The following is a 19,664-nucleotide window of genomic DNA, read 5'->3' as shown; positions in this document are numbered from 1 at the left end:
TGGTCCGGCCTTGGAGTTCCGGTTCTTCGGCGCAGCGGGCTTAGCCCTTTACTGCACCTTGTTGCATTTACGCAACATACCGATGAACGGCGTTAAAAACAGAAGCAAAGTTCGCTTAGAGCTGCCCGTACACGTCGTTGCATTTCCGCAGCATTCGTTTAAAGAACGCGCCGCCGTGTGCTGCCATCTGTGCTCATCCTTCGCATCTTCTACCAAAACAAACGTGGCGGAGGCTGCGCACGGCCGCGAGAAGCGATGCAGGTAAGTTTTGCCAATTGTGAATGTTTTTCTCCACAAGACAAAGCGCAAGAAAGCTTCTTACGCTAAGGTCCACATCCTCCTGACTCTGTACATTAGAAAAAGAAAACATTGTTATCTCGGAATAGTTAGTCCCTGGCGACGGAACGTTGCTATGTTGCGCAAATGCAACAAAGTGTACGTGGTTTATTTTCTTCTGAAAAGTGAAATGGCTCTTAAACGCTTTTATAGCCGAGAAATTAATTCTGGTAGTGAAAGCAGCGACCTTTCCGGAAGTGACGACAACCACGAGTGTAAGTCCGTTTCGATTCAATATGTGTGGAAGATGTTTTTTGGTCGAATTTCCTTTATTTACTTTTTTTTCGAAAGGATGCGGTGCATCCGCACGCTGCCGTATCGCGTCGTCACGAGCACAGCCCCACGTCTGTGCTTCTATGTTCTAAATTTCGGCGATAACGCGAAAACACCGCATTGTTTCTTGGCTGCACGGCAATCTGCATGACGCACAGCAGGAAGTGTGGGAGCGACCTGCGCTGCACAAGCAAGTACTATTGCTTCTGTTTGTTCCACACTAAAACATAAGTGCACCAATGACTGTCACGTGTACATAAACATCTGAGTATGAATCACACGAAGTGTATATTTCACTTTCAACTTCTCCATTTGCGCACTGTTGCAAATATGCAACATACCCTTTTTTGTGCAAATTCATACCACAGAAATTAGTTAGTTTCCATGGGAGTACACGTGTTATGCTTCCCTACAACTCCATGAATACATGAATAATATTATAAGGAAACAATAAATTATGCAGTAAAGGGTGAAATTGATCAACGAAGCGGTACTTGCAGTTTTTGCTCCCTGTTGCTTGTGCGCCTCGCATGTGTTGCATGAGAGTAGTTGAGATGTTCCGCGTTCATCGTGCACATTTCTACATGACGCTCGCGTTGCATTGAGCTACAGAGCATTCGCGTAGAAGTTGGCTTCGTCGCAAGGCGTTTTTTGTTCGCCGCCATGATTTTTGCGGAGGGTAGCCATAGATAGCTCCGCTGTAAAATGTACAGAAATAATGTGGTTTGAACCGTTTTAATTCAGTTTTTTTTTTCTACGCACATAAGGGTCCCATTGCCCAATTTTCTGCCCATCAGCTCTCAGACGTATGCATGGCACAGGAGAATCATAGTTAAAAAATTACGGCGTTTTCAGTGCCAAAACAACTTTCTGATTATGAGGGAAGCCGTAGTGGGGGACTCCGGAAATTGTTGACCATCTGGGGTTCTTTAACGTGCACCTAAATCTAAGTACACGGGCGTTTTGCATTTTGCCCCCAGCGAAATCCGGCCGCCGTGGCCAGGATTCGATCCCGCGACCTCGTGCTCAGCAGCCCAACACTTAGCCACTGAGCAACCATGGCGGGTGATCAGAATATTACCACTTCCCTTGCGACATAGCCACGAAAAATTTTACATAATTGCAAAGTGTATCGCTGTAACAATGTCCTGCAGTGTGTGCGCGTGTGCGCGCGCGCGCGTGTGTGTGTGTGTGCGTGCGCGTGCGTGTGTGTGTGTGTGTGCGTGCGTGTGTGTGTGTGTGTGTGTGTGTGTGTGTGTGTGTGTGTGTGTGTGTGTGTGTGTGTGTGTGTGTGTGTGTGTGTGTGTGTGTGTGTGTGTGTGTGTGCGTGTGCGTGTGTGCGCGTGTGTGCGCGTGTGTGTTTGTGTGGGTGCGTGCGTGCGCGAGTGCGATTGTGGCGGAAGCGAGGGAGGGGAACAGTTTGCGCATGCATTCTCGAACCACACCTATCTTGGGAAATGTACCTTTCCCAAGATAGGCCTGACAGCTCGTTTGTTGGAACTAAATTTCGTCGATCAGATATTTCCCGCCACAAAGAGTGCGGAACGAGATAGACGGAGATTTACGACCCATCCTGTGGTACAGTAACAGATATAAAGCAATCGAAGAGACGGGAATGAAAAAGCGCTTTGTGCCTGCTACTGCGTCACGGCAACCAGGCCGAACGTCAACCCGGTCAAATCCAGGGGCACATGATACCTTTTGGGGAAACGGAAAAAAACAACACATGGAATCAGCCCAGCTACCGTTAGCTCGGGCAGAACGCGAGGCACACGCAGGCAACTGTGGGCCTGCTCAGGAAGGTGGCGGCTGCAGCCCATCGCCACCGTCTTCTTCCTTTCCTCAGAGACCATGCCCCGCCTCGGGACCCTTGCATAACCGGCCTGGCCGTCTCCGCCTTGTCCTGCCGGCGCATGCACGCGCATTCCACCTTGCACGGTTTCAGATCGCACGCTCCACGCGCGAACCTGCTACTGCGTACCAAGAGGCCACAACCGACAACAGTTTTAGATATTTGCCACGAAAACTGAAGAGCGAGTGACCAACTTTCCACGGCTCATAGCTCGGCACAGCGCGCAAGTTGCTGCGAAAGGATGCTGGGCGCAGGTTTTCTTTTCAAAGCAGCATGCCTCTTAAGTCTATTGGTCCGTACGAACAGGAGGGAGAAACAAAAAGCTTGCAGATTTTTATGTGTGTGCGTGCGAGATGGCTTTGTTCACTCGTGGCAGCGCAGTGTGGTCCACTTGTTGGAAATCGCTGGACGATGAAGGCGATTATTGCATTTTGGAGGCTTTAAATGGCCCTCTCAGCATACATGCGCATCCCGAATGCGTCGTCGGAAAAACAGGCAACCCGACAAGTGTTGCCGGAGGCCCATGCATTTTCAGTATCTTCTATTAATCATATGAGAAAGCGTCTTTAAAATATTTATAAATGCAAAGTCACGAAACCACACAGTAAAACATCGCTAGCGTTTTGAAACACTGTTCAGAAGTGATGTCAAAATACCTCCCGTTCATTCCGGTTCATTCCAAGTGTATGTGTCATGATTTACGTGTGGCTTCTGAGCGTAGCGCTTCAATTTATTCTGTCTGTAGCTGTTGGGAGCTCTGGCAAAATAGGACCGGCATTACTATGTCAGCACAATTAGGAACATAGGTTTAGCATCAAGATTCGCGGTCAAATCCACTCAGCTCTTGAATAAGGATGCATAACCATTCTTGTCGCGGGTACAAAACTGTCACAGAAACTAGGAAGTCAGATGCCTTAATATTGCTGATCATGTAGTAATTGGCGAAGTTCATGTTCACATTAACAATATTTTCACTTAGTGAACTAAGAAAGTCATTTATTGCGGAGCTCTTTTCCTTCCTAACGTTCTTTGTGTTGTTATTGTATGTCTTTAGCTTCTTTAGAGCGCAGCTCCTATAAGCGCCCGTTCCTGCGTTGAGCGTCGGCGTGACAAGGCCTCCTTCGGCGTGATCGAATGAACGAGCGCAACGAAGGATCAAAGAGCGAACGCGAAGCGCAGCGTGGGCTGAAATACGGCGATAGCAAAGAGAGCGCGAGGAGGAAAGCAGAGGAGGAGAGTATGTTCAAAGTGTGAGGTGGAAAGCGTAGTGCCGCGCAAGACGGGCTCAGCGGCGACGGCCGCTACCAGATGGCGCCAGAGTAGCGTGCCGTAGTCTGCTTACCGATGGCATGCGGCGAGCGGGTCGACCATATACCATATATGTAAACAAAGCGCTGCATGAGTGGATGTCTGTCTGCAGCGGCGGCTGTAAATCACGCCCACGCGTCACCCATGAACTGCGTCTCGCGATCTCCCGGCTAGCGAGGCAGTCATCGCGGCAGTCTTCGCTCCGTTTGCTATGTGCCGTACGAGACATTGTCCGCGCCAGCCAACATGTTGCGAAATGAAAACACGTATACAGTTGCGCACAAGTTTCGCATTAGGGAATATCGTAATCGTCGGTGAATATTTTTTTCTGTTGACATGCCACACACTCCAACGCGATATATTATTGAAATTAAATCCTGGGATGTTAAGTACCAAAACGAAGGTTTGATTATCAGACACGCAATGTTGATGACTGGATTAATTTTGACCCCCAGGGCAGGAGCGTATCCAGGTCAAGTGGAAGGGGAGGGCACAACGGACAGGTTATATTTACTGCTTTATTGGTCTGCTGCATTCCTTCTCTGCACATGTATGAATGCCTTAGATGGTATTGTTAAACAAATGGTGCACAAACAGGCTTTTCGTTAGGCAAAAAAAGAACGTTAAAGTGAATCTAGATAAAACAGAGGTACGCTCTACAATCGATACGTTTTCTCGCCGTCTGTAAACTGCAAACTTCCAGTTAAGAAAACTTTCCAACTCCATTTTATTCCTACAGCAGACAACGATTATACGTTTATGGAGGCAGAATAAAGAATATTTTAGCGGCATGCGTGTTCGCGCTTTGCCATTTGGTTCATTATATATTTTTTTCGCTTTTTTCGCGCTTCGATAATCATCGCTTGAAGACTGGATGCGATACAGCTCAATTCGTAGTCGCAGGCTTATCTACATGGCCGCTGGGACCAAGTGAGATTAGAAGGTAACTGAAAACATAGCAAGGGCTTCATGGGAAAGGAGGCCGTAGAGCGCAAACCTATTGCAGCAAATCATCCCAGTGCGCCTTCGGATACAACGAATCCACGGTCCTGCTTTGTGCGGTCCAGAAGAAATAGCCCGTCGTAGGTTCGATCAGCTCGCCCAGGCGCCGAGACTCATGCCGTCCCTCGAAAAAATGTTGACCCAATGTGTAAAGAAGAGAGGACATTGTCTCAAGCTGTTCGCGCACACCGCGTCCCTGGTGAGTGTGTTTCAAGCCGGTTCCTTGCGCGAAATCTGTCGCAGAAAGGAAGCAGGCGATCGCTTTCGTTGCCGCGAAATGCCAGCTCCTAAGCGTTGCCGCTATAACCACCGGTCTTCGCCAGTATATCAGCACCTGCAGTGCCACTGCAGGCGATTGTCGGTATATAGAAAGGGAAGGCCTATAATAATTCGGCGCACTCCCGTCAACGACAGCACTGGCATTCAGACGTTTACCACGTGCTGAACTGCCCTTTCTGTGCGCCGCTGAGCAAGCTTTAGCACTTTCAATTATGAAACCAAACGCGCGAACAGACACAAATATGAACACCACCGAACTGTACTGGTTGCCTACAACGTTGCAGTTCAAGTAAGGATTGCCTCGAAGTTTGTGCCCAGAGAACTTTCTTTACCACACGTCAACTCAATGCGCAGTACGGACGCGCCTACAGAACGCGCAGACTCGGTATTTATTAAATGCTATATGGCTCTAGGCAGTAAGTACGCTCTTAGCCGCTTAGCAGAGGCATAGTTTGTGCCCATACGCACTACGGCTGCTTAAAAAAGCGATGGTAGCCCCTGCCCACATGTCGTCTTATGAGATTGACGCCGGGAACATGCTTGAACCTGACGTGACACGTAAGGACCGCTAAAATAGCACTGCTACGAAGATGACCGGCAGCACAAAATTCGTGCAACTTTGGCGACGGGAAAGAGGGCGCTAAACGCGCATTTTTTTTAGGAATTGTATGTCGCATAAAAATGACATCTCAATTTCTTTTTCCCTCTAAAGTTACCTGATTCTCTATGCCACCATGTAAAAGATATGTTGATTCGAGCATTCGAAGCATGCTGAACATGCTGAAAAGGCCCTTTTTCTGCATACAAACAGGCTTCCCGGAAGACTTCCGATTAAGCCCTCAGGAACAACACAAGTGACAATAGCCTTTACAAAAGTTACAAAAGGGCGGGACGCGCTCACTCTCCATATTGTCTCGATTGTGTTTTAAGGCGAAAGCCTTTGTAGGCTCATGGTGAAGTTTGTGTCATCAGACCTGACCGCCGGAGTGTCCGCCAAAGCGTCATTACGCCATGTGAAGACAGATTAAAGAATGAAAAATGATTGATAGTGACCGTTAAAGGGAATGATAACGTTATAATAGAGATTGGCAGAGGTTAATTACTAATAATGACTAATAATGGCTGCTAATGACTTGCAATGACTACTAATGACTGCAAAATTACCAATAAGTCTAACGATGGCTTGCAATGACCACAATTGATTACAAAGGACTAAAATGCTTGCTCTGAGCAGTAATGACTAATAATGACTAAATGACTTGTAATTACTAGTAATAACTATGAAATTACCAGTATATCTAACGACAACTTGTAACGACTATTATTCATTAGCAACGACTAAAATGTTTACTAATTACCAGTAATTACTAATAATCACTGGAATGACTTCTAATGACTACTAATGAGTAGGATATGACCAACATGCCTAACGACGGCTTGTAATAACCACAATTGATTACAAATGACCGAAGAGACTTAGTAGTGAGCAGTAGTGACTAATAATGAATGAAATAACTTGTAATGACTAGTAATGACTACGATATTACCAATGTGTCTAACGACAACTTGGAACGACTACTATTCATTAACAATGACTAAAAATGCTTACCAATTACCAGCCTTGACTAACAATCACTACAATGACTGGCAATGACTGCTACGACTATGATATGACCAACACGGCTTGTAATGACCACAATTGATTACAAATGGCCGAAGATGCTTAGTAGTGAGCAGTGGCGACTAATAATGAATGAAATTACTTGTAATGACTGGTAATGACTACGAAATTACCAATATGTCTAGCGACAACTTGTAACGACTACAATTCATTAGAAACGACTAAAAAGGCTTAGTAATGACCAGTAATTACTAATAATGACTGAAATTACTTGTAAGAAGAGAAAGAGAAGAGGCAAAGAGAAAGAGGCGAATGATAAGAGGATGAAGAGTAGGCTTTCGCTGTTCACCTCTTGTACGAGAGATCTTAAGAGACCGTGTAATTTTCTTTTTCTTCAGTGTTGTTTGCCATTGGCCGGCCTCCTTCTCTACCAGTACGCTCAACTTCACGGTTGACTACCATCTGCTCTTACAGACAGTTCTAGAGAAAGAACTTTTTGTAAATACGGGCCCAGGTTCTCTATTCCTACCGCCGTGGTGTACCTCCTTGCAAACCGAAAGCAACGACCTTTTCCCATTATGTGCACGAGCAGCGCTTTCTCGTCGGGTACCTCCGCAGGTTTTTCTTTCTTTTTGCTTATCCGGAAACCAGTGGCGCATCGCCTTCTGTACGACATTCCGAAACTTGGAGAGCATCACTGAAACAGGCACGTCACTATCGCTGACGTGGGCACTTGCAGCTGTGGAACGTCACGGCAAGGATACGCGACGCAGCTGCCGTCAGTTTTGGCGCAGGTAAAGAAAGGGTAGCCGAGCTCTTTGAATGAGACACTGGCACGGTTCTGTGGGAGCACAATTATGACAACTGATATGCTCCATGTTCGAAGAAAAGGCCTGTTATATGGGGCATACTTTTGAAAGTTTCCGCCTGTACATTACTGTTCAGAGCGGTGCCATCTTGAATGGTAGAATCAATGTTTGTCGGCCATTTTTGCTTTGCTTGCGCACCCTCAAGTTTTCTGCACTGTTTTTTCACAATATGAGTGACAACGCCCTCTTTGTCTACAAGCACGAAACCTTTATGCATGGCAGGTTGGTAGGGCGTTTAAATGGAGTCATTAAATGAGGCAAACTCGAGGCAGCGGCAGAAGGTGGTGATCTCTTGGAGAAACTTCATTTCACGTGGTAGACTTGGGCTGATAATGATGACAGGCGTTTCCTTTTTTCAAAGCGTGTGGTCTTCATTACGAACGCAGGGAAGCGGTTTGTTGGTGGCCGTGCTCGGGTACTGCCTTCGAGAACGACTTGAAGAGCTTGGCAGCGTGGTAAGACAGGACTGGGAACTGGAAGGGCGACGAGAATACCTGGTGGGACTGGCCGCCACAACCGTAGTGCTGGGTTTCATGTGCACCTTGGCCGGCGTTCTTGGTATCCTGAATTTGCTGCTGGATTTGAGTGCCCACATAACGGTAAGTGTTCCCCACAAAGGCACCCCCGCCCCCGTCGTAGTTTCGTTTAGTTAACACTGCGCCGCGGTTTCGTGCTAGCTCCGTTTGACCGACGTACCAACATTCGCTGTGCGTGGATTTTTCTTTGGACCTCTCTTCCTTCCCGTAACAATATTTTTACCTATAGTTATGTTGTTTACTTGAACAACGTTCCTTACAGCGAATGAGTTATCAAGCTTAAATTCTAGCTAGCACTTTTTTTAAAGTCACACATAAATAATGTTAGCACTCAATGTGTTTGTGTCCCTGAATATGTCTCAGAGTATCTTGGCGAAGCGCGTACTTAAACAGCGTGGAATCTATAGAAACTCAGAAGGTTCAAAAACAGTCTACTGTTCATATTCTATAGCAGAATGAAGATTGGCCATGCCAGTTTACCATCACCATCCAGACTCTAGATTAACGCAGCAGCTTTATTTACTACTGGCGGAGAACACTAATGATTCTGTTCTGAAAAGTACAGCCATATGGAGTAATAGTGTCTTATAAAGCTAAAGCTGGATTTACTATTCCTAATTTTTGTGCATACCTTTTCTTCGTTTCGATCTCTCTCTCTCTCTCTCTCTCTCTCTCTCTCTGTCGTTGAAGAACTGCAGCTGTTTGATAAGATTTTTTTTTTCAGTAGAGACTTAATACCGGTAGCACAATTTTTTCCGCGACCAGAATTTCTTTCTCGCATCTGTTTTTTACGAAGTCCCAAAATGCAGTGTTGTCGCCTAATAACTAGTCAGCCGTAACGACATTAAGATGTGTTTCCGGCGTATTTCACTCTCGTACGTCGCGACGAAGAAACTATAGTTCTGTAGTCACACATGGCTTAAATCACTTCGAGATACTGCTGCATAGAGTATTCCCATCTGTAAACCAATTATTGTTCACCTTTTTTTACTGGGTGTCAAGGAAGGAAAAAAGACAGGAGGAAGCATACGGCAACGCGAATGACGCAAACCTGTCGGCTAAACACGTGATCGCGCTTCAAAGTGCGCTGTCGGTTTGAGTGTTCCCCCTCTGCAGGTAGAGTCACGGCAGGACAGCCGCACAAACGCGCACCGAATAAAAACTAGTGGCACAGCTATACTGGGAGCCAAACATTTCAGCAAATCTCGATTCTTGCTCCGTCATTCCGATGCAAGAGTCCACGTGTTGGGCCACCACTGTGGCTTCAGAGTGTTCGCTTGCCAAACGCGCTGGCTGCGTCACATAACGCTCCCTCCTACATTTTTCCTTCCTCTATAAGAAACGTACATCAACTTGTCGGATCTTCACGCTTGCGGATTCAGATGTTCTTGCGGCTTTGTGAAGCTGCTTATGCTTCATTGTCGTAAATTTAAGAGAAATCTATACTCTTCGAAGAGCAGAAGCTGCGAACACGCACAAGCGCCACTAATTGCGACGATTCAGCTTGTCGAGCTGGACAAATTGAAACGCGCCAAGCGTCTCAAGTCAGTGGCTTGCGCGCGATAAATTCGTAAGGGCGTTTCATATCCCCAGTCGATTCATGCGTTCGTGGCGTAATGGTTTCAATATCGGGCTTATGTACTAGAGGTCCCGTTTTCGAATCCTGCCATTAAGTAATTTTATTACTGTTACTTTAATTGTTTATTAAGCAGTACTTTGTTGAAAATGACGAGCCTAAAAAGCCATATGAAACCGTTTGAAGCCAAAAGGACTAGGTCTAGGCCAATCCATGTATTTTTCATAACTCGGATGGTGGCTGAACCGCCCCCATTACAGCTCCCGTAGACACCAGCGCTCCCTCTAGTAATTATCGTACGAGATAAATGATAAATAAATGAATAAATGTACGATTTTATTTCTCAAAGAAGATATCGGTTTAACTAGGCATTTTGAGTAGAATTATCAAGGAAACCCTTGCAAATATTTAGCAGACTACTTGACGCACTGATACCCCGTCGAAAAAAAACGCAAATTTACATTGCAAGAATGGCCCCGTTAAGCTAGGTGCAAGCACTTTAGGAAAAGTAAACACTAACGAAATTGCAAGATTTTTTTTAAAGCTCGCCGTTATGCGGAAAATTTGCTTCAGCGTCGAGTTAGGAAAGAAGGACCACCGCGCATTTTTCCCGTTTTCTTTTCTCAAGTCTAGTGCAGGCAGTTCACTGTGCTAACCATCGTAGACTTTTGTGCGCGTTTACTGAGAACACGGCAGCACGTTTCTTAAACTCGATTTAATGCGGCGATACAGCGGGTTAGCTTAAAGCTGCCATCAAGCGAAATTGACGAAACCAAACTGCAATTTCGATGGTATAATTACTGTGCACTCGTGCTGGGTTGTCCTCGCCCGACGCTCATTCACTTCAGGTGCCGTCCGAAGACGTCCGTGTGGAGAGGGCTACGTCGCCCCTCAACAGAACTAGAGAAAAGACGGGGAATGCAGGAGATGTAAATTCAAGACTACAAAGACGGCGCCGTATAAAACAACACACGAAGAAGGGGGACACGAGACAGCACGTAGGCGCCTACGTGCTGTCTCGTGTCCCCCTTTTTCGTGTGTTGTTTTATTCGGCGCCGTCATTGTAATCATGCTTAACCAACTAGCCCGCCAACACATGCTCAAATTCAAGACGACGAGCAAAACGTGAACAAGGTGAATGCAGGAGCCAACGTTTCGACAAGTGGATTTGTCTTGAAGAAGACGCCTTGAAGAAGACAAGTCCACTCGTCGAAACGTTGGCTCCTGCATTCACCTTGTTCACGTTTTGCTCAACAGAACTAGTCACTCCGCTTCAGTAACGCGCCCTTGCGAGTCTTGCAATGAGCTCTTGCTTGCAATGACGTCTTCACTCAGGGGATTCTAGCAGACGCTTCTATTACATCAGAACGAAACTATACAGCTCGAGGATCGAGCGCTAGTGAAGTGTCGTAACTATTTCAATTGGGAAGCAACCTTGCCCATCCTCTTCCAGAAGTTTAGCCGTGGGGCATGAAGCGACAACACTTTAACAACGCGAATAAATTCGGCTCACCAGTGCAGTAGATTTTAATAAGTTTGATTGCGGCCGTGTTGGTAATTCGGCAACGAGATTGATTCCCGATCTGTGGCTCTGAATGGTATCTCAATTTTCTTACCGGAAATCTACTCTCGGCCAGAATGGTTTGAGAAACCTTCGAAATTGAGTTGGAATACGTTTATTTTCGAGAGCAATAATTCGTGATTGGCAGTCAGCCTCTAGAGTACACGCAAGAATACGTTTACCTAGGCCAATTACTCGCAGTGTACCATACTCATTAGAAGAAAATTTAATGAAAATTTAAATATAGGTTGGAGCGCGTACGGCGGGCATTCCCAAGTCATGAACGGGAGTTCACCGCAATTCTCGAAAAAAGAAGTGTCCAAACGTTCGATTCTACCGGAAGTAACAAAGAAGCCTGAGAAGTTAGGGACTGCGCAATGACCAATGAAAGGAAAAATGCCAGGCATAACGCTAAGAGACAGCGAGACAGTGGTGTGGGCTAGAGAGCAAACGGGAGCAGCCGAAATTCCAGTTGACTATAAGAGAAAGAAAAAGGGGCAGTTCGGTAGTCTAACGCGTACGGTCGACAACCGGCGGTCTACTTGTTACAGAATGGGCGCCGACAGAAGCGCAGTCGAGGACGGTCAGAAAATTGGGTGATATGATTAAATTGGAAAATTCGCAAGCATTCGCAGGCCAGATGGCGCCAGGCAGCGGAAATTGGAGATCACTGGCAGACGCCTTCATCCTAGCAGTAGGCATAAATAGGCTATGGTAATAATGACGATTATTATTATTATACTTTGTATTTCTCTAGAAAAGCCTACGGAAGCCTCTAGACACTTGGTTTGCCCAAGCAGGTCACGCATTTAGCGATTTCAAGCACGTCTTCTTTTTCTTTTTTGCATCATTGACCCTTCCCCGTGATATCTCTTCCTGCAGTTGGACATCATCTTCGCAGTCCTAACCCTGGCTGAAGTCGGAGTTGCTTTGGCAAGCTTCAGGCTCAGGACATGGGTACGTCAAGGCTACACAGCACTTCAGGTGCATTCACAACTATCATTTCGCGACGTTACTATTTGTCGACGTAGTAGGTGGTGCGAGCCGGCGTTTAGCACATAACCCTGCACAGCCAATTTAATTTCCATGACAACGCGAAGCGTTTTACGACAGTCAAGCTCGCATTGCAACCTGACGTGACGCAGACTGTCCCCTCAGATCGGCGAAGAAAATTCACTTAAAGGACCGCTGTAGCTAGCGCGCTAAATGTTGATGGCGATAATTGACACGGCCAAAGGTCATGCTTGGGCAGAATTATGAAATCGTAGAGAATTCAGGCGCTTTGCAGGAGATTACTGAGTTTGTCCTAATTGAGCTTTTGGCTTTCATGATATATTCAAAAAAAGAGTTACGCTTCAGGACTACCGCAAATATCAAGATATAATTCGAAAAAAAAAATATTCAGCGACCTTTAAAACTCAATTTTCAAATTTTACGTATTTTAAAAGCTGTACGCAAATTTCAGACTTGTGTTAATTAGTAGCTTTTTATTTGTTTGCGCTTGCCGGGGGACGTACACCTTTTGCAATATACTGAGCATACGAAAAGGACACGTGGAGTGATAAACTGCACTTCAGAACTGGAATGCGTGTAGATAAGAGTTTAGGTGCTTCGTGGACGGCCGCGAGAAATTTGCGAACTCACGTCATGGCAAATTTTCAGTCTTTCGATCAGTGCAATATATCTTTTCATTGTTGTAAGCCAACAGCTTAACGTTTCTGCTTGAAAACTTTTCTCACATATATGGAGGATACTCTACGCTTAGACAATTGGTGAGACTGTTCGTCAGCTTTTTTTCTTTATTCTTCGTTTCAGAGCGTTAATTTCCCATGATAGCGTGTTCTTTGGTTAGAAAGCTTTGCCGGGAAACGCAATAATATCCATACATTTGGTGTATGTGCGCCTTAATGAAACCACTGGGGTCAACATCCTGTTTGTGCTTAGTCAGTATTATGACATCATGGTCCTTCTTTAAAATTTTCAGGACTTCACAATTTCGCTCAGTTTCAGGAATAAAATGTTCTAAACCTAGGCGAAATAATTGTTTCTTTGAACACTTGAATACAGCATCTTATGTAACAAATTTCATTCAAATTTCGTTGAGCGTTTGCCTAAAAAGCAATACTTTTCTGCGCTACCCATACGTATATTTGAGCCCGGGGAATCGGAACGAAAGGTTCTTCGGAAATCGTTCTATGCAACTTCCGAAGTCGATCCCATAAATTCGCATATATCTCTTCTCATCACTGGGGAAAATATTCACAATTATAGGCAGCGGTTATCGATTGATAAAAATACGAGGGCAGAGTCAAATATTTCTACTTCGCTCGAAACTGTTTCATTAAGCTACAGAAATTGAGGTTGCCGCCTTTTCTAAGCACCTGGTAGACATCACCACTACTACCATCTTCTCCTTCGTGTGTTACGGTTACTGAGGCTTCTTTTAGCCGATCTTTTCATCAAGAAATCCGGACTCTTTTTAGAGGGATATATTTTCTCAATTAAACCGGAATTCGCAAGGTTGAATAGGAAATAAAACATATAATGGTGTTTTGAGACCGCTACAGGTGCCTTGTTCACAATGATGATGAGCGCAAGGGTGGCCGCTTATTTATGTGATAGATGGCACAGAGTGAGCATGTATATCTCGGGGAGATTATGTTTATTTATGTTTAGATATTTTTCATTTCCTTTTGAACCTTAGGCCAGTGCCAGTTCGCATGCATCAATTCACCACACTCGCCTGGCGGGTTTTCGTCGAACTTTGGGCTATACATATATATATACTTGTAAGGAACTAATTTTGAAATCTGTCAGCATTGTTCTTAGTGTCACTTTTTGACACCCTCAAATAAAAGTGCGAGCAAAAACCTTTTTTTGAGCTCTATATCCACTCTTTGCTTCTGCATTGATTGTAAAGTGGTGTGAAAAGATGCCGCGTGAAGCAGTTATATCCACAATTTGCTCTTGAACCCCTCATTCTATAGCCTGCACAGACATAAGCATGACAGCCTTGTATGGGCCGTAATTATCGCCAACGGCTTCCTTACGAACCTCCATAACCTACTGTTTCATCAAGTGGCACGAGCACATAGATATAATAGTATAAACATGTAAGCGGACAAATTACTTTCGTTCAGATTGTCCAAGTTAGAACCGCCTGTGTACACGTAAAAATGATTTACCTTAAAAAAATTCGACATGATAGTTTGGGACTATCTAGTGGCCGGATGTGTTCAATTTTCATCCTGGATTTCAGCTTTATCAGTTATCTCGTAGACTTGCATTGTACTACACGTTGGTTCTTCGTCGATGATGACACAACAGTGTCGTACAAATTAGTGTCAATTTTCTCAACTCAAAAAAACATTGTCTCGCACTGCCGCGTGCGCCTTGCTTTAGGTTAGAGGAAAAGGTTCTAGAAGATCATTTCTGGTTTAGTTTTGTACAAGATGAATGCCTGACAGCCACGACGATATACATGAATCCGAGGAAGGTAACTTTTTATTTTTCGCCCAAAACGAACACATCCCTCGCAAGAATGCAGTGAAGTGTTGCTCGGAATGATTTTACTTTGTCTCACTTTTCAGGTCCGCTCCGACATTCCGCCCAAAAGAGCCGACTGCGAGGTAAGCAGCCTAGCATGTTTCCGCCACGATTCGAAGCACTGTTTTTTTATCTCTTCTGAGGGATACGTCCGGTACACACGAAGTGATCATGAGATACTTTTCATATTCAAGCGTGCTGTACTAGTTCAGACAACGCTGTCGCATCTGGCCTCTATTTTTGTCTCAAGATGAGCTGTACAATGCTTAAGATTCTGCGCCTACAATACCAAGTCTTAACGCTTTCAGTGTGACTTCGTTGAACTCTCAAACTCAAGTGTACTTTCGCGCATTTCAGAAAGCTTTATTATTCTGCTTTCCACCCCTTTGGCATTTATTGCAATAGTACCGGCTTCGCACCAAAGATTTCTGCGTTGCGGAAATATAAAGTATCCAAAGAAAACGGAATTTTTTCATTCATCTCACATTCGCTAGACTTGATAGTAATGACTACATTTTACTAATGCTGCACGAAGTCTTAATTACTAATTTTTTTTTGCACTCGATAGGAAGACCTGAGAAACGCCGTCATTGTGACCGGCAAACTGCTTCCAACGATAGGCTTCCTGTTCTTGGCGTCCGCAGTGGCCAAGGTGAGGCGACCATTGCGCCATTTGCACGGAAAATTCCTAGTTTTATCAGCTTAGCACATCGCAAGCGCTTTCTAGTTAGATCGAGTCTGTCCGGTCTTTCCAAGGCTGTAGTTATCTACTACTAAGCACAATAAGATACCTAGAATCTGGCAGTGTTCAGCTTCCACGACGTAGGTAAAGCGAAGAAAGATCTTTAGCTGAGCTTGTTGGTGCATATTAACTTTTGGGTGAACTGCGCGAGGACGGGACAAGGAAACACAAAAGCACAGCCTATCAACTTTATTTGAAAATACGCAGATCATGTATATATACTGACGCGAATGCATACGTAGTTAGTCGGGGAATAAGTCCATCTGTTATGCAAGGTATCTTATCTGTCAGATCTATTGTTTGGATGCTGTCTCATTTGTCTCTTCCGTGGATTGCGTGTGCCTCAAATATTTCGCGGACGAGGTGATTCACGTATGCCTTCAAACATTTGGAAGACGCTTAAGCTTCGCCCTTAAGAGTGGAACGCGACAGCATTCAAAGATCCATGAGTGCTTCTCGCGCTTCCCGGCAACGGCAGCGTAATGCTTACCGGGAATTGCTCGCGGCGAATGCTTTGCACGAAGGCGGGCTTTCTGATAGAAACGCGGCCTCTTGCGTGGGCCGCAATGCGGCTGAAGTGAGCGCCACCCGGAAGTGTTTCAAGGAAACGGGCGCGCCGCTTCGTGGACTTCAAGATATTCTTGCGCCGGCGCGCGCAAATGGCGGACGCCGTGGCCGGTCTATGAATGTTAGAAACGCTGGAAAGTGTTTTTTTGTAACAGAATTATGTTTTCTGGTATGTTCAAATTACTATCGGACGCTATCTTGTCTGTAAGTTGTGTGTAAGTCGTACTTTACGATTTTTCTACGTGTTTTAGCTTGAGAAATACAATTAGTTCAGTAAGTACCTTGCGCCACATAGGTGGGTTCGAAAATATCTTGCCGGAACGATGTCCGACGCTGGACGCCGGCTGCCGACGCAGGACGCCGGATTTCCTGCGACGCGGGGCCCTTCACGCTATCGCGTTCATATAGTGCGGTGTGCAAACTCTGTTTTGCACCCGCTGCATGTCGACACGTGCAAAGCCTGATTGCTTCCTTGGCCGGCTCTGAGCGACCATGAATGCTCTCAGAGGCGCTCATTGGATCTGCGAAAGCCAGGGCTTGACAAGGCTGGCGAACGCACTGAAGAGCGCCGATTGTCTCAGCTTGGCTGAGACAATCGCTTTCCTTGTGATTTTCGACAAAACAGGCTGAGATGACCAGGAGATAGATCGCCTCGCATCTGTTATGATTGACATTGTCCTCACGAGAGAGCTCCCGAAAAATAACGAAATAAGGTTTCTCGATTTGATACCAATCTCAAATTTCAGACAGGCACAGACCCTAAAGGACACGCGCCCATTCCGGGTTATTGTATCAGAAAAGGACACTTGGCAACTCCCAATGGGCCGATTTCAAGAATCATAGTATGTGCTTCCTATCGATGACCCTTTCATTGTCCGCAGTCCAGAGGAAATTTCCAAGACGGGTGCCCTCTTAAACATATTTTCTGTAGACGTAAAGGACCTACATTATTCGCTCCCTGTGGCATCGGTTTGTGAGGCTGTCACGGAAGCCATTGACTCGTTTGGGCCTACTCGCTTGCAGAACTTTTGTGGAACCAGCATCGGAGGTTTCATCGACATCCTGACGTTCTGCTTGAGGTCTGCATTTCTGGAATTCCAGGGTGAGCTGTTCAATCAGACAGATGGTGTCTGTATAAGGTGATGCTTATGCTTGGTGCCGGTTTTGGGAGACCTGCTGTTGGCTCGAAGGGACAAAAAACTTTTGGGAGTCTTGCGAGACACGAGCGCCGTTAGAATCTCCCGTTTCGTTTACTGTTTCCTTCTGATTTTCGACAAAACAGGCTGCAATGACCAGGAGATAGATTCCCTCGCATCGGTTATGATTGACATTGTCTTCACGAGAGAGCTCCCGAAAAATAAAGAAATAAGGTTTCTCGATTTGAGACCACCTAGCTAGTGATCATGTATGCTGAGCTTATGTACCCCGTTCTCAGAAGGGTGTACTACCTTTTTCATCTTCACGTACAAAGACAGTGAAGCGGGGAGTGGCACCGGCGCTGTTTAAGTACGCGCTTCGCCAAGATACTCTGAGACATATTCAGGGACACAAACAGATTGAGTGCTAACATTATTTATGTGTGACCTTTAAAAAAAATTGCTAGCTAGAATTTAACCTTGATAACTCATTCGCTGTAAGGAACGTTGTTCAAGTAAACAACATAACTATACGTAAAAATATTGTTACGGGAAGGAAGAGATGTCCAAAGAAAAATCCACGCACAGCGAATGTTGGTACGTCGGTCGAACGGAGCTAGCACGAAACCGCGGCGCAGTGTTAACTAAACGAAACTATGACGGGGGCGGGGGTGCCTTTGTGAGGAACACTTACCGTTATGTGGGCACTCAAATCCAGCAGCAAATTCAGGATACCAAGAACGCCGGCCAAGGTGCACATGAAACCCAGCACTACGGTTGTGGCGGCCAGTCCCACCAGGTATTCTCGTCGCCCTTCCAGTTCCCAGTCCTGTCTTACCACGCTGCCAAGCACTTCAAGTCGTTCTCGAAGGCAGTACCCGAGCACGGCCACCAACAAACCGCTTCCCTGCGTTCGTAATTAAGACCACACGCTTTGAAAAAAGGAAACGCCTGTCGTCATTATCAGCCCAAGTCTACCACGTGAAATGAAGTTTCTCCAAGAGATCACCACCTTCTACCGCTGCCTCGAGTTTGCCTAATTTAATGACTCCATTTAAACGCTCTACCAACCTGCCATGCATAAAGGTTTCGTGCTTGTAGACAAAGAGGGCGTTGTCGCTCATAGTGTGAAAAAAACAGTGCAAAAAACTTGCGGGTGCGCAAGCAAAGCAAAAATGGCCGACAAACATTGATTCTACCGTTCAAGATGGCACCGCTCTGAACAGCAATATACAGGCGGAAACTTTCAAAAGTATGCCCCATATAACAGGCCATGGAACATATCGAACATGGAGCATATCAGTTCTCATAATCGTGCTCCCACAGAACCGTGCCAGTGTCTCATTCAAAGAGCTCGGCTACCCTTTCTTTACCTGCGCCAAAACTGACGGCAGCTGCGTCGCGTATCCTTGCCGTGACGTTCCGCAGCTACAAGTGCCCACATCAGCGATAGTGACGTGCCTGTTTCAGTGATGCTCTCCAAGTTTCGGAATGTCGTACAGAAGGCGATGCGCCACTGGTTTCCGGATAAGCAAAAAGAAAGAAAAATCTGCGGAGGTACCCGACGAGAAAGCGCTGCTCGTGCACATAATGGGAAAAGGTCGTTGCTATCGGTTTGCAAGGAGGTAACCCACAGTGCAAGGAATAGAGAACCTGGGCCCGTATTTACAGAAAGTTCTTTCTCTAGAACTGTCTGTAAGAGCAGATGGTAGTCAACCGTGAAGTTGAGCGTACTGGTAGAGAAGGAGGCCGGCCAATGGCAAACAACACTGAAGAAAAAGAAAATTACACGGTCTCTTAAGATCTCTCGTATAAGAGGTGAACAGCGAAAGCCTACTCTTCATCCTCTTATCATTCGCCTCTTTCTGTTTGCCTCTTCTCTTTCTCTTCTTACAAGTAATTTCAGTCATTATTAGTAATTACTGGTCATTACTAAGCCTTTTTAGTCATTTCTAATGAATTGTAGTCGTTACATGTTGCCGCTAGACATATTGGTAATTTCGTAGTCATTACCAGTCATTACAAGTAATTTCATTCATTATTAGTCACCACTGCTCACTACTAAGCATCTTCGGCCATTTTTAATCAATTGTGGTCATTACAAGCCGTGTTGGTCATATCATAGTCGTAGCAGTCATTGCCAGTCATTTTAGTGATTATTAGTCAATGCTGGTAATTGGTAAGCATTTTTAGTCATTGTTAATGAATAGTAGTTGTTACAAGTTGTCGTTAGACACATTGGTAATATCGTAGTCATTACTAGTCATTACAAGTTATTTCATTCATTATTAGTCACTACTGCTCACTACTAAGTCTCTTCGGTCATTTGTAATCAATTGTGGTCATTACAAGCCGTCGTTAGACATGTTGGTCATATCCTACTCATTAGTAGTCATTAGAAGTCACCCCAGTGATTATTAGTCATTACTGGTAATTAGTAAACATTTTAATCATTGCTAA

At 45.3% G+C, this 19,664-nt stretch overlaps 1 protein-coding gene across 1 annotated transcript in view; it reads left to right on the top strand.

Annotated features, from left to right (window-relative positions):
- Positions 1-255: 255 nt before the first annotated feature.
- LOC142578366 (uncharacterized) overlaps positions 256-19,664 on the top strand; it is a 145,492-nt gene continuing 126,083 nt past the window's right edge. The window contains exons 1-5 of the mRNA XM_075687762.1: positions 256-261; positions 7,927-8,139; positions 12,096-12,170; positions 14,804-14,842; positions 15,328-15,411. Coding sequence (XP_075543877.1) covers positions 256-261; positions 7,927-8,139; positions 12,096-12,170; positions 14,804-14,842; positions 15,328-15,411 — 417 coding nt within the window. The remainder of the gene's footprint in view (positions 262-7,926; positions 8,140-12,095; positions 12,171-14,803; positions 14,843-15,327; positions 15,412-19,664) is intronic.

This window comes from Dermacentor variabilis, chromosome 4 (assembly GCF_050947875.1).
Source record: "Dermacentor variabilis isolate Ectoservices chromosome 4, ASM5094787v1, whole genome shotgun sequence".
In the NCBI taxonomy this organism is placed as follows: domain Eukaryota; kingdom Metazoa; phylum Arthropoda; class Arachnida; order Ixodida; family Ixodidae; genus Dermacentor; species Dermacentor variabilis.
This window is presented reverse-complemented; position numbering and strand designations above follow the sequence as displayed.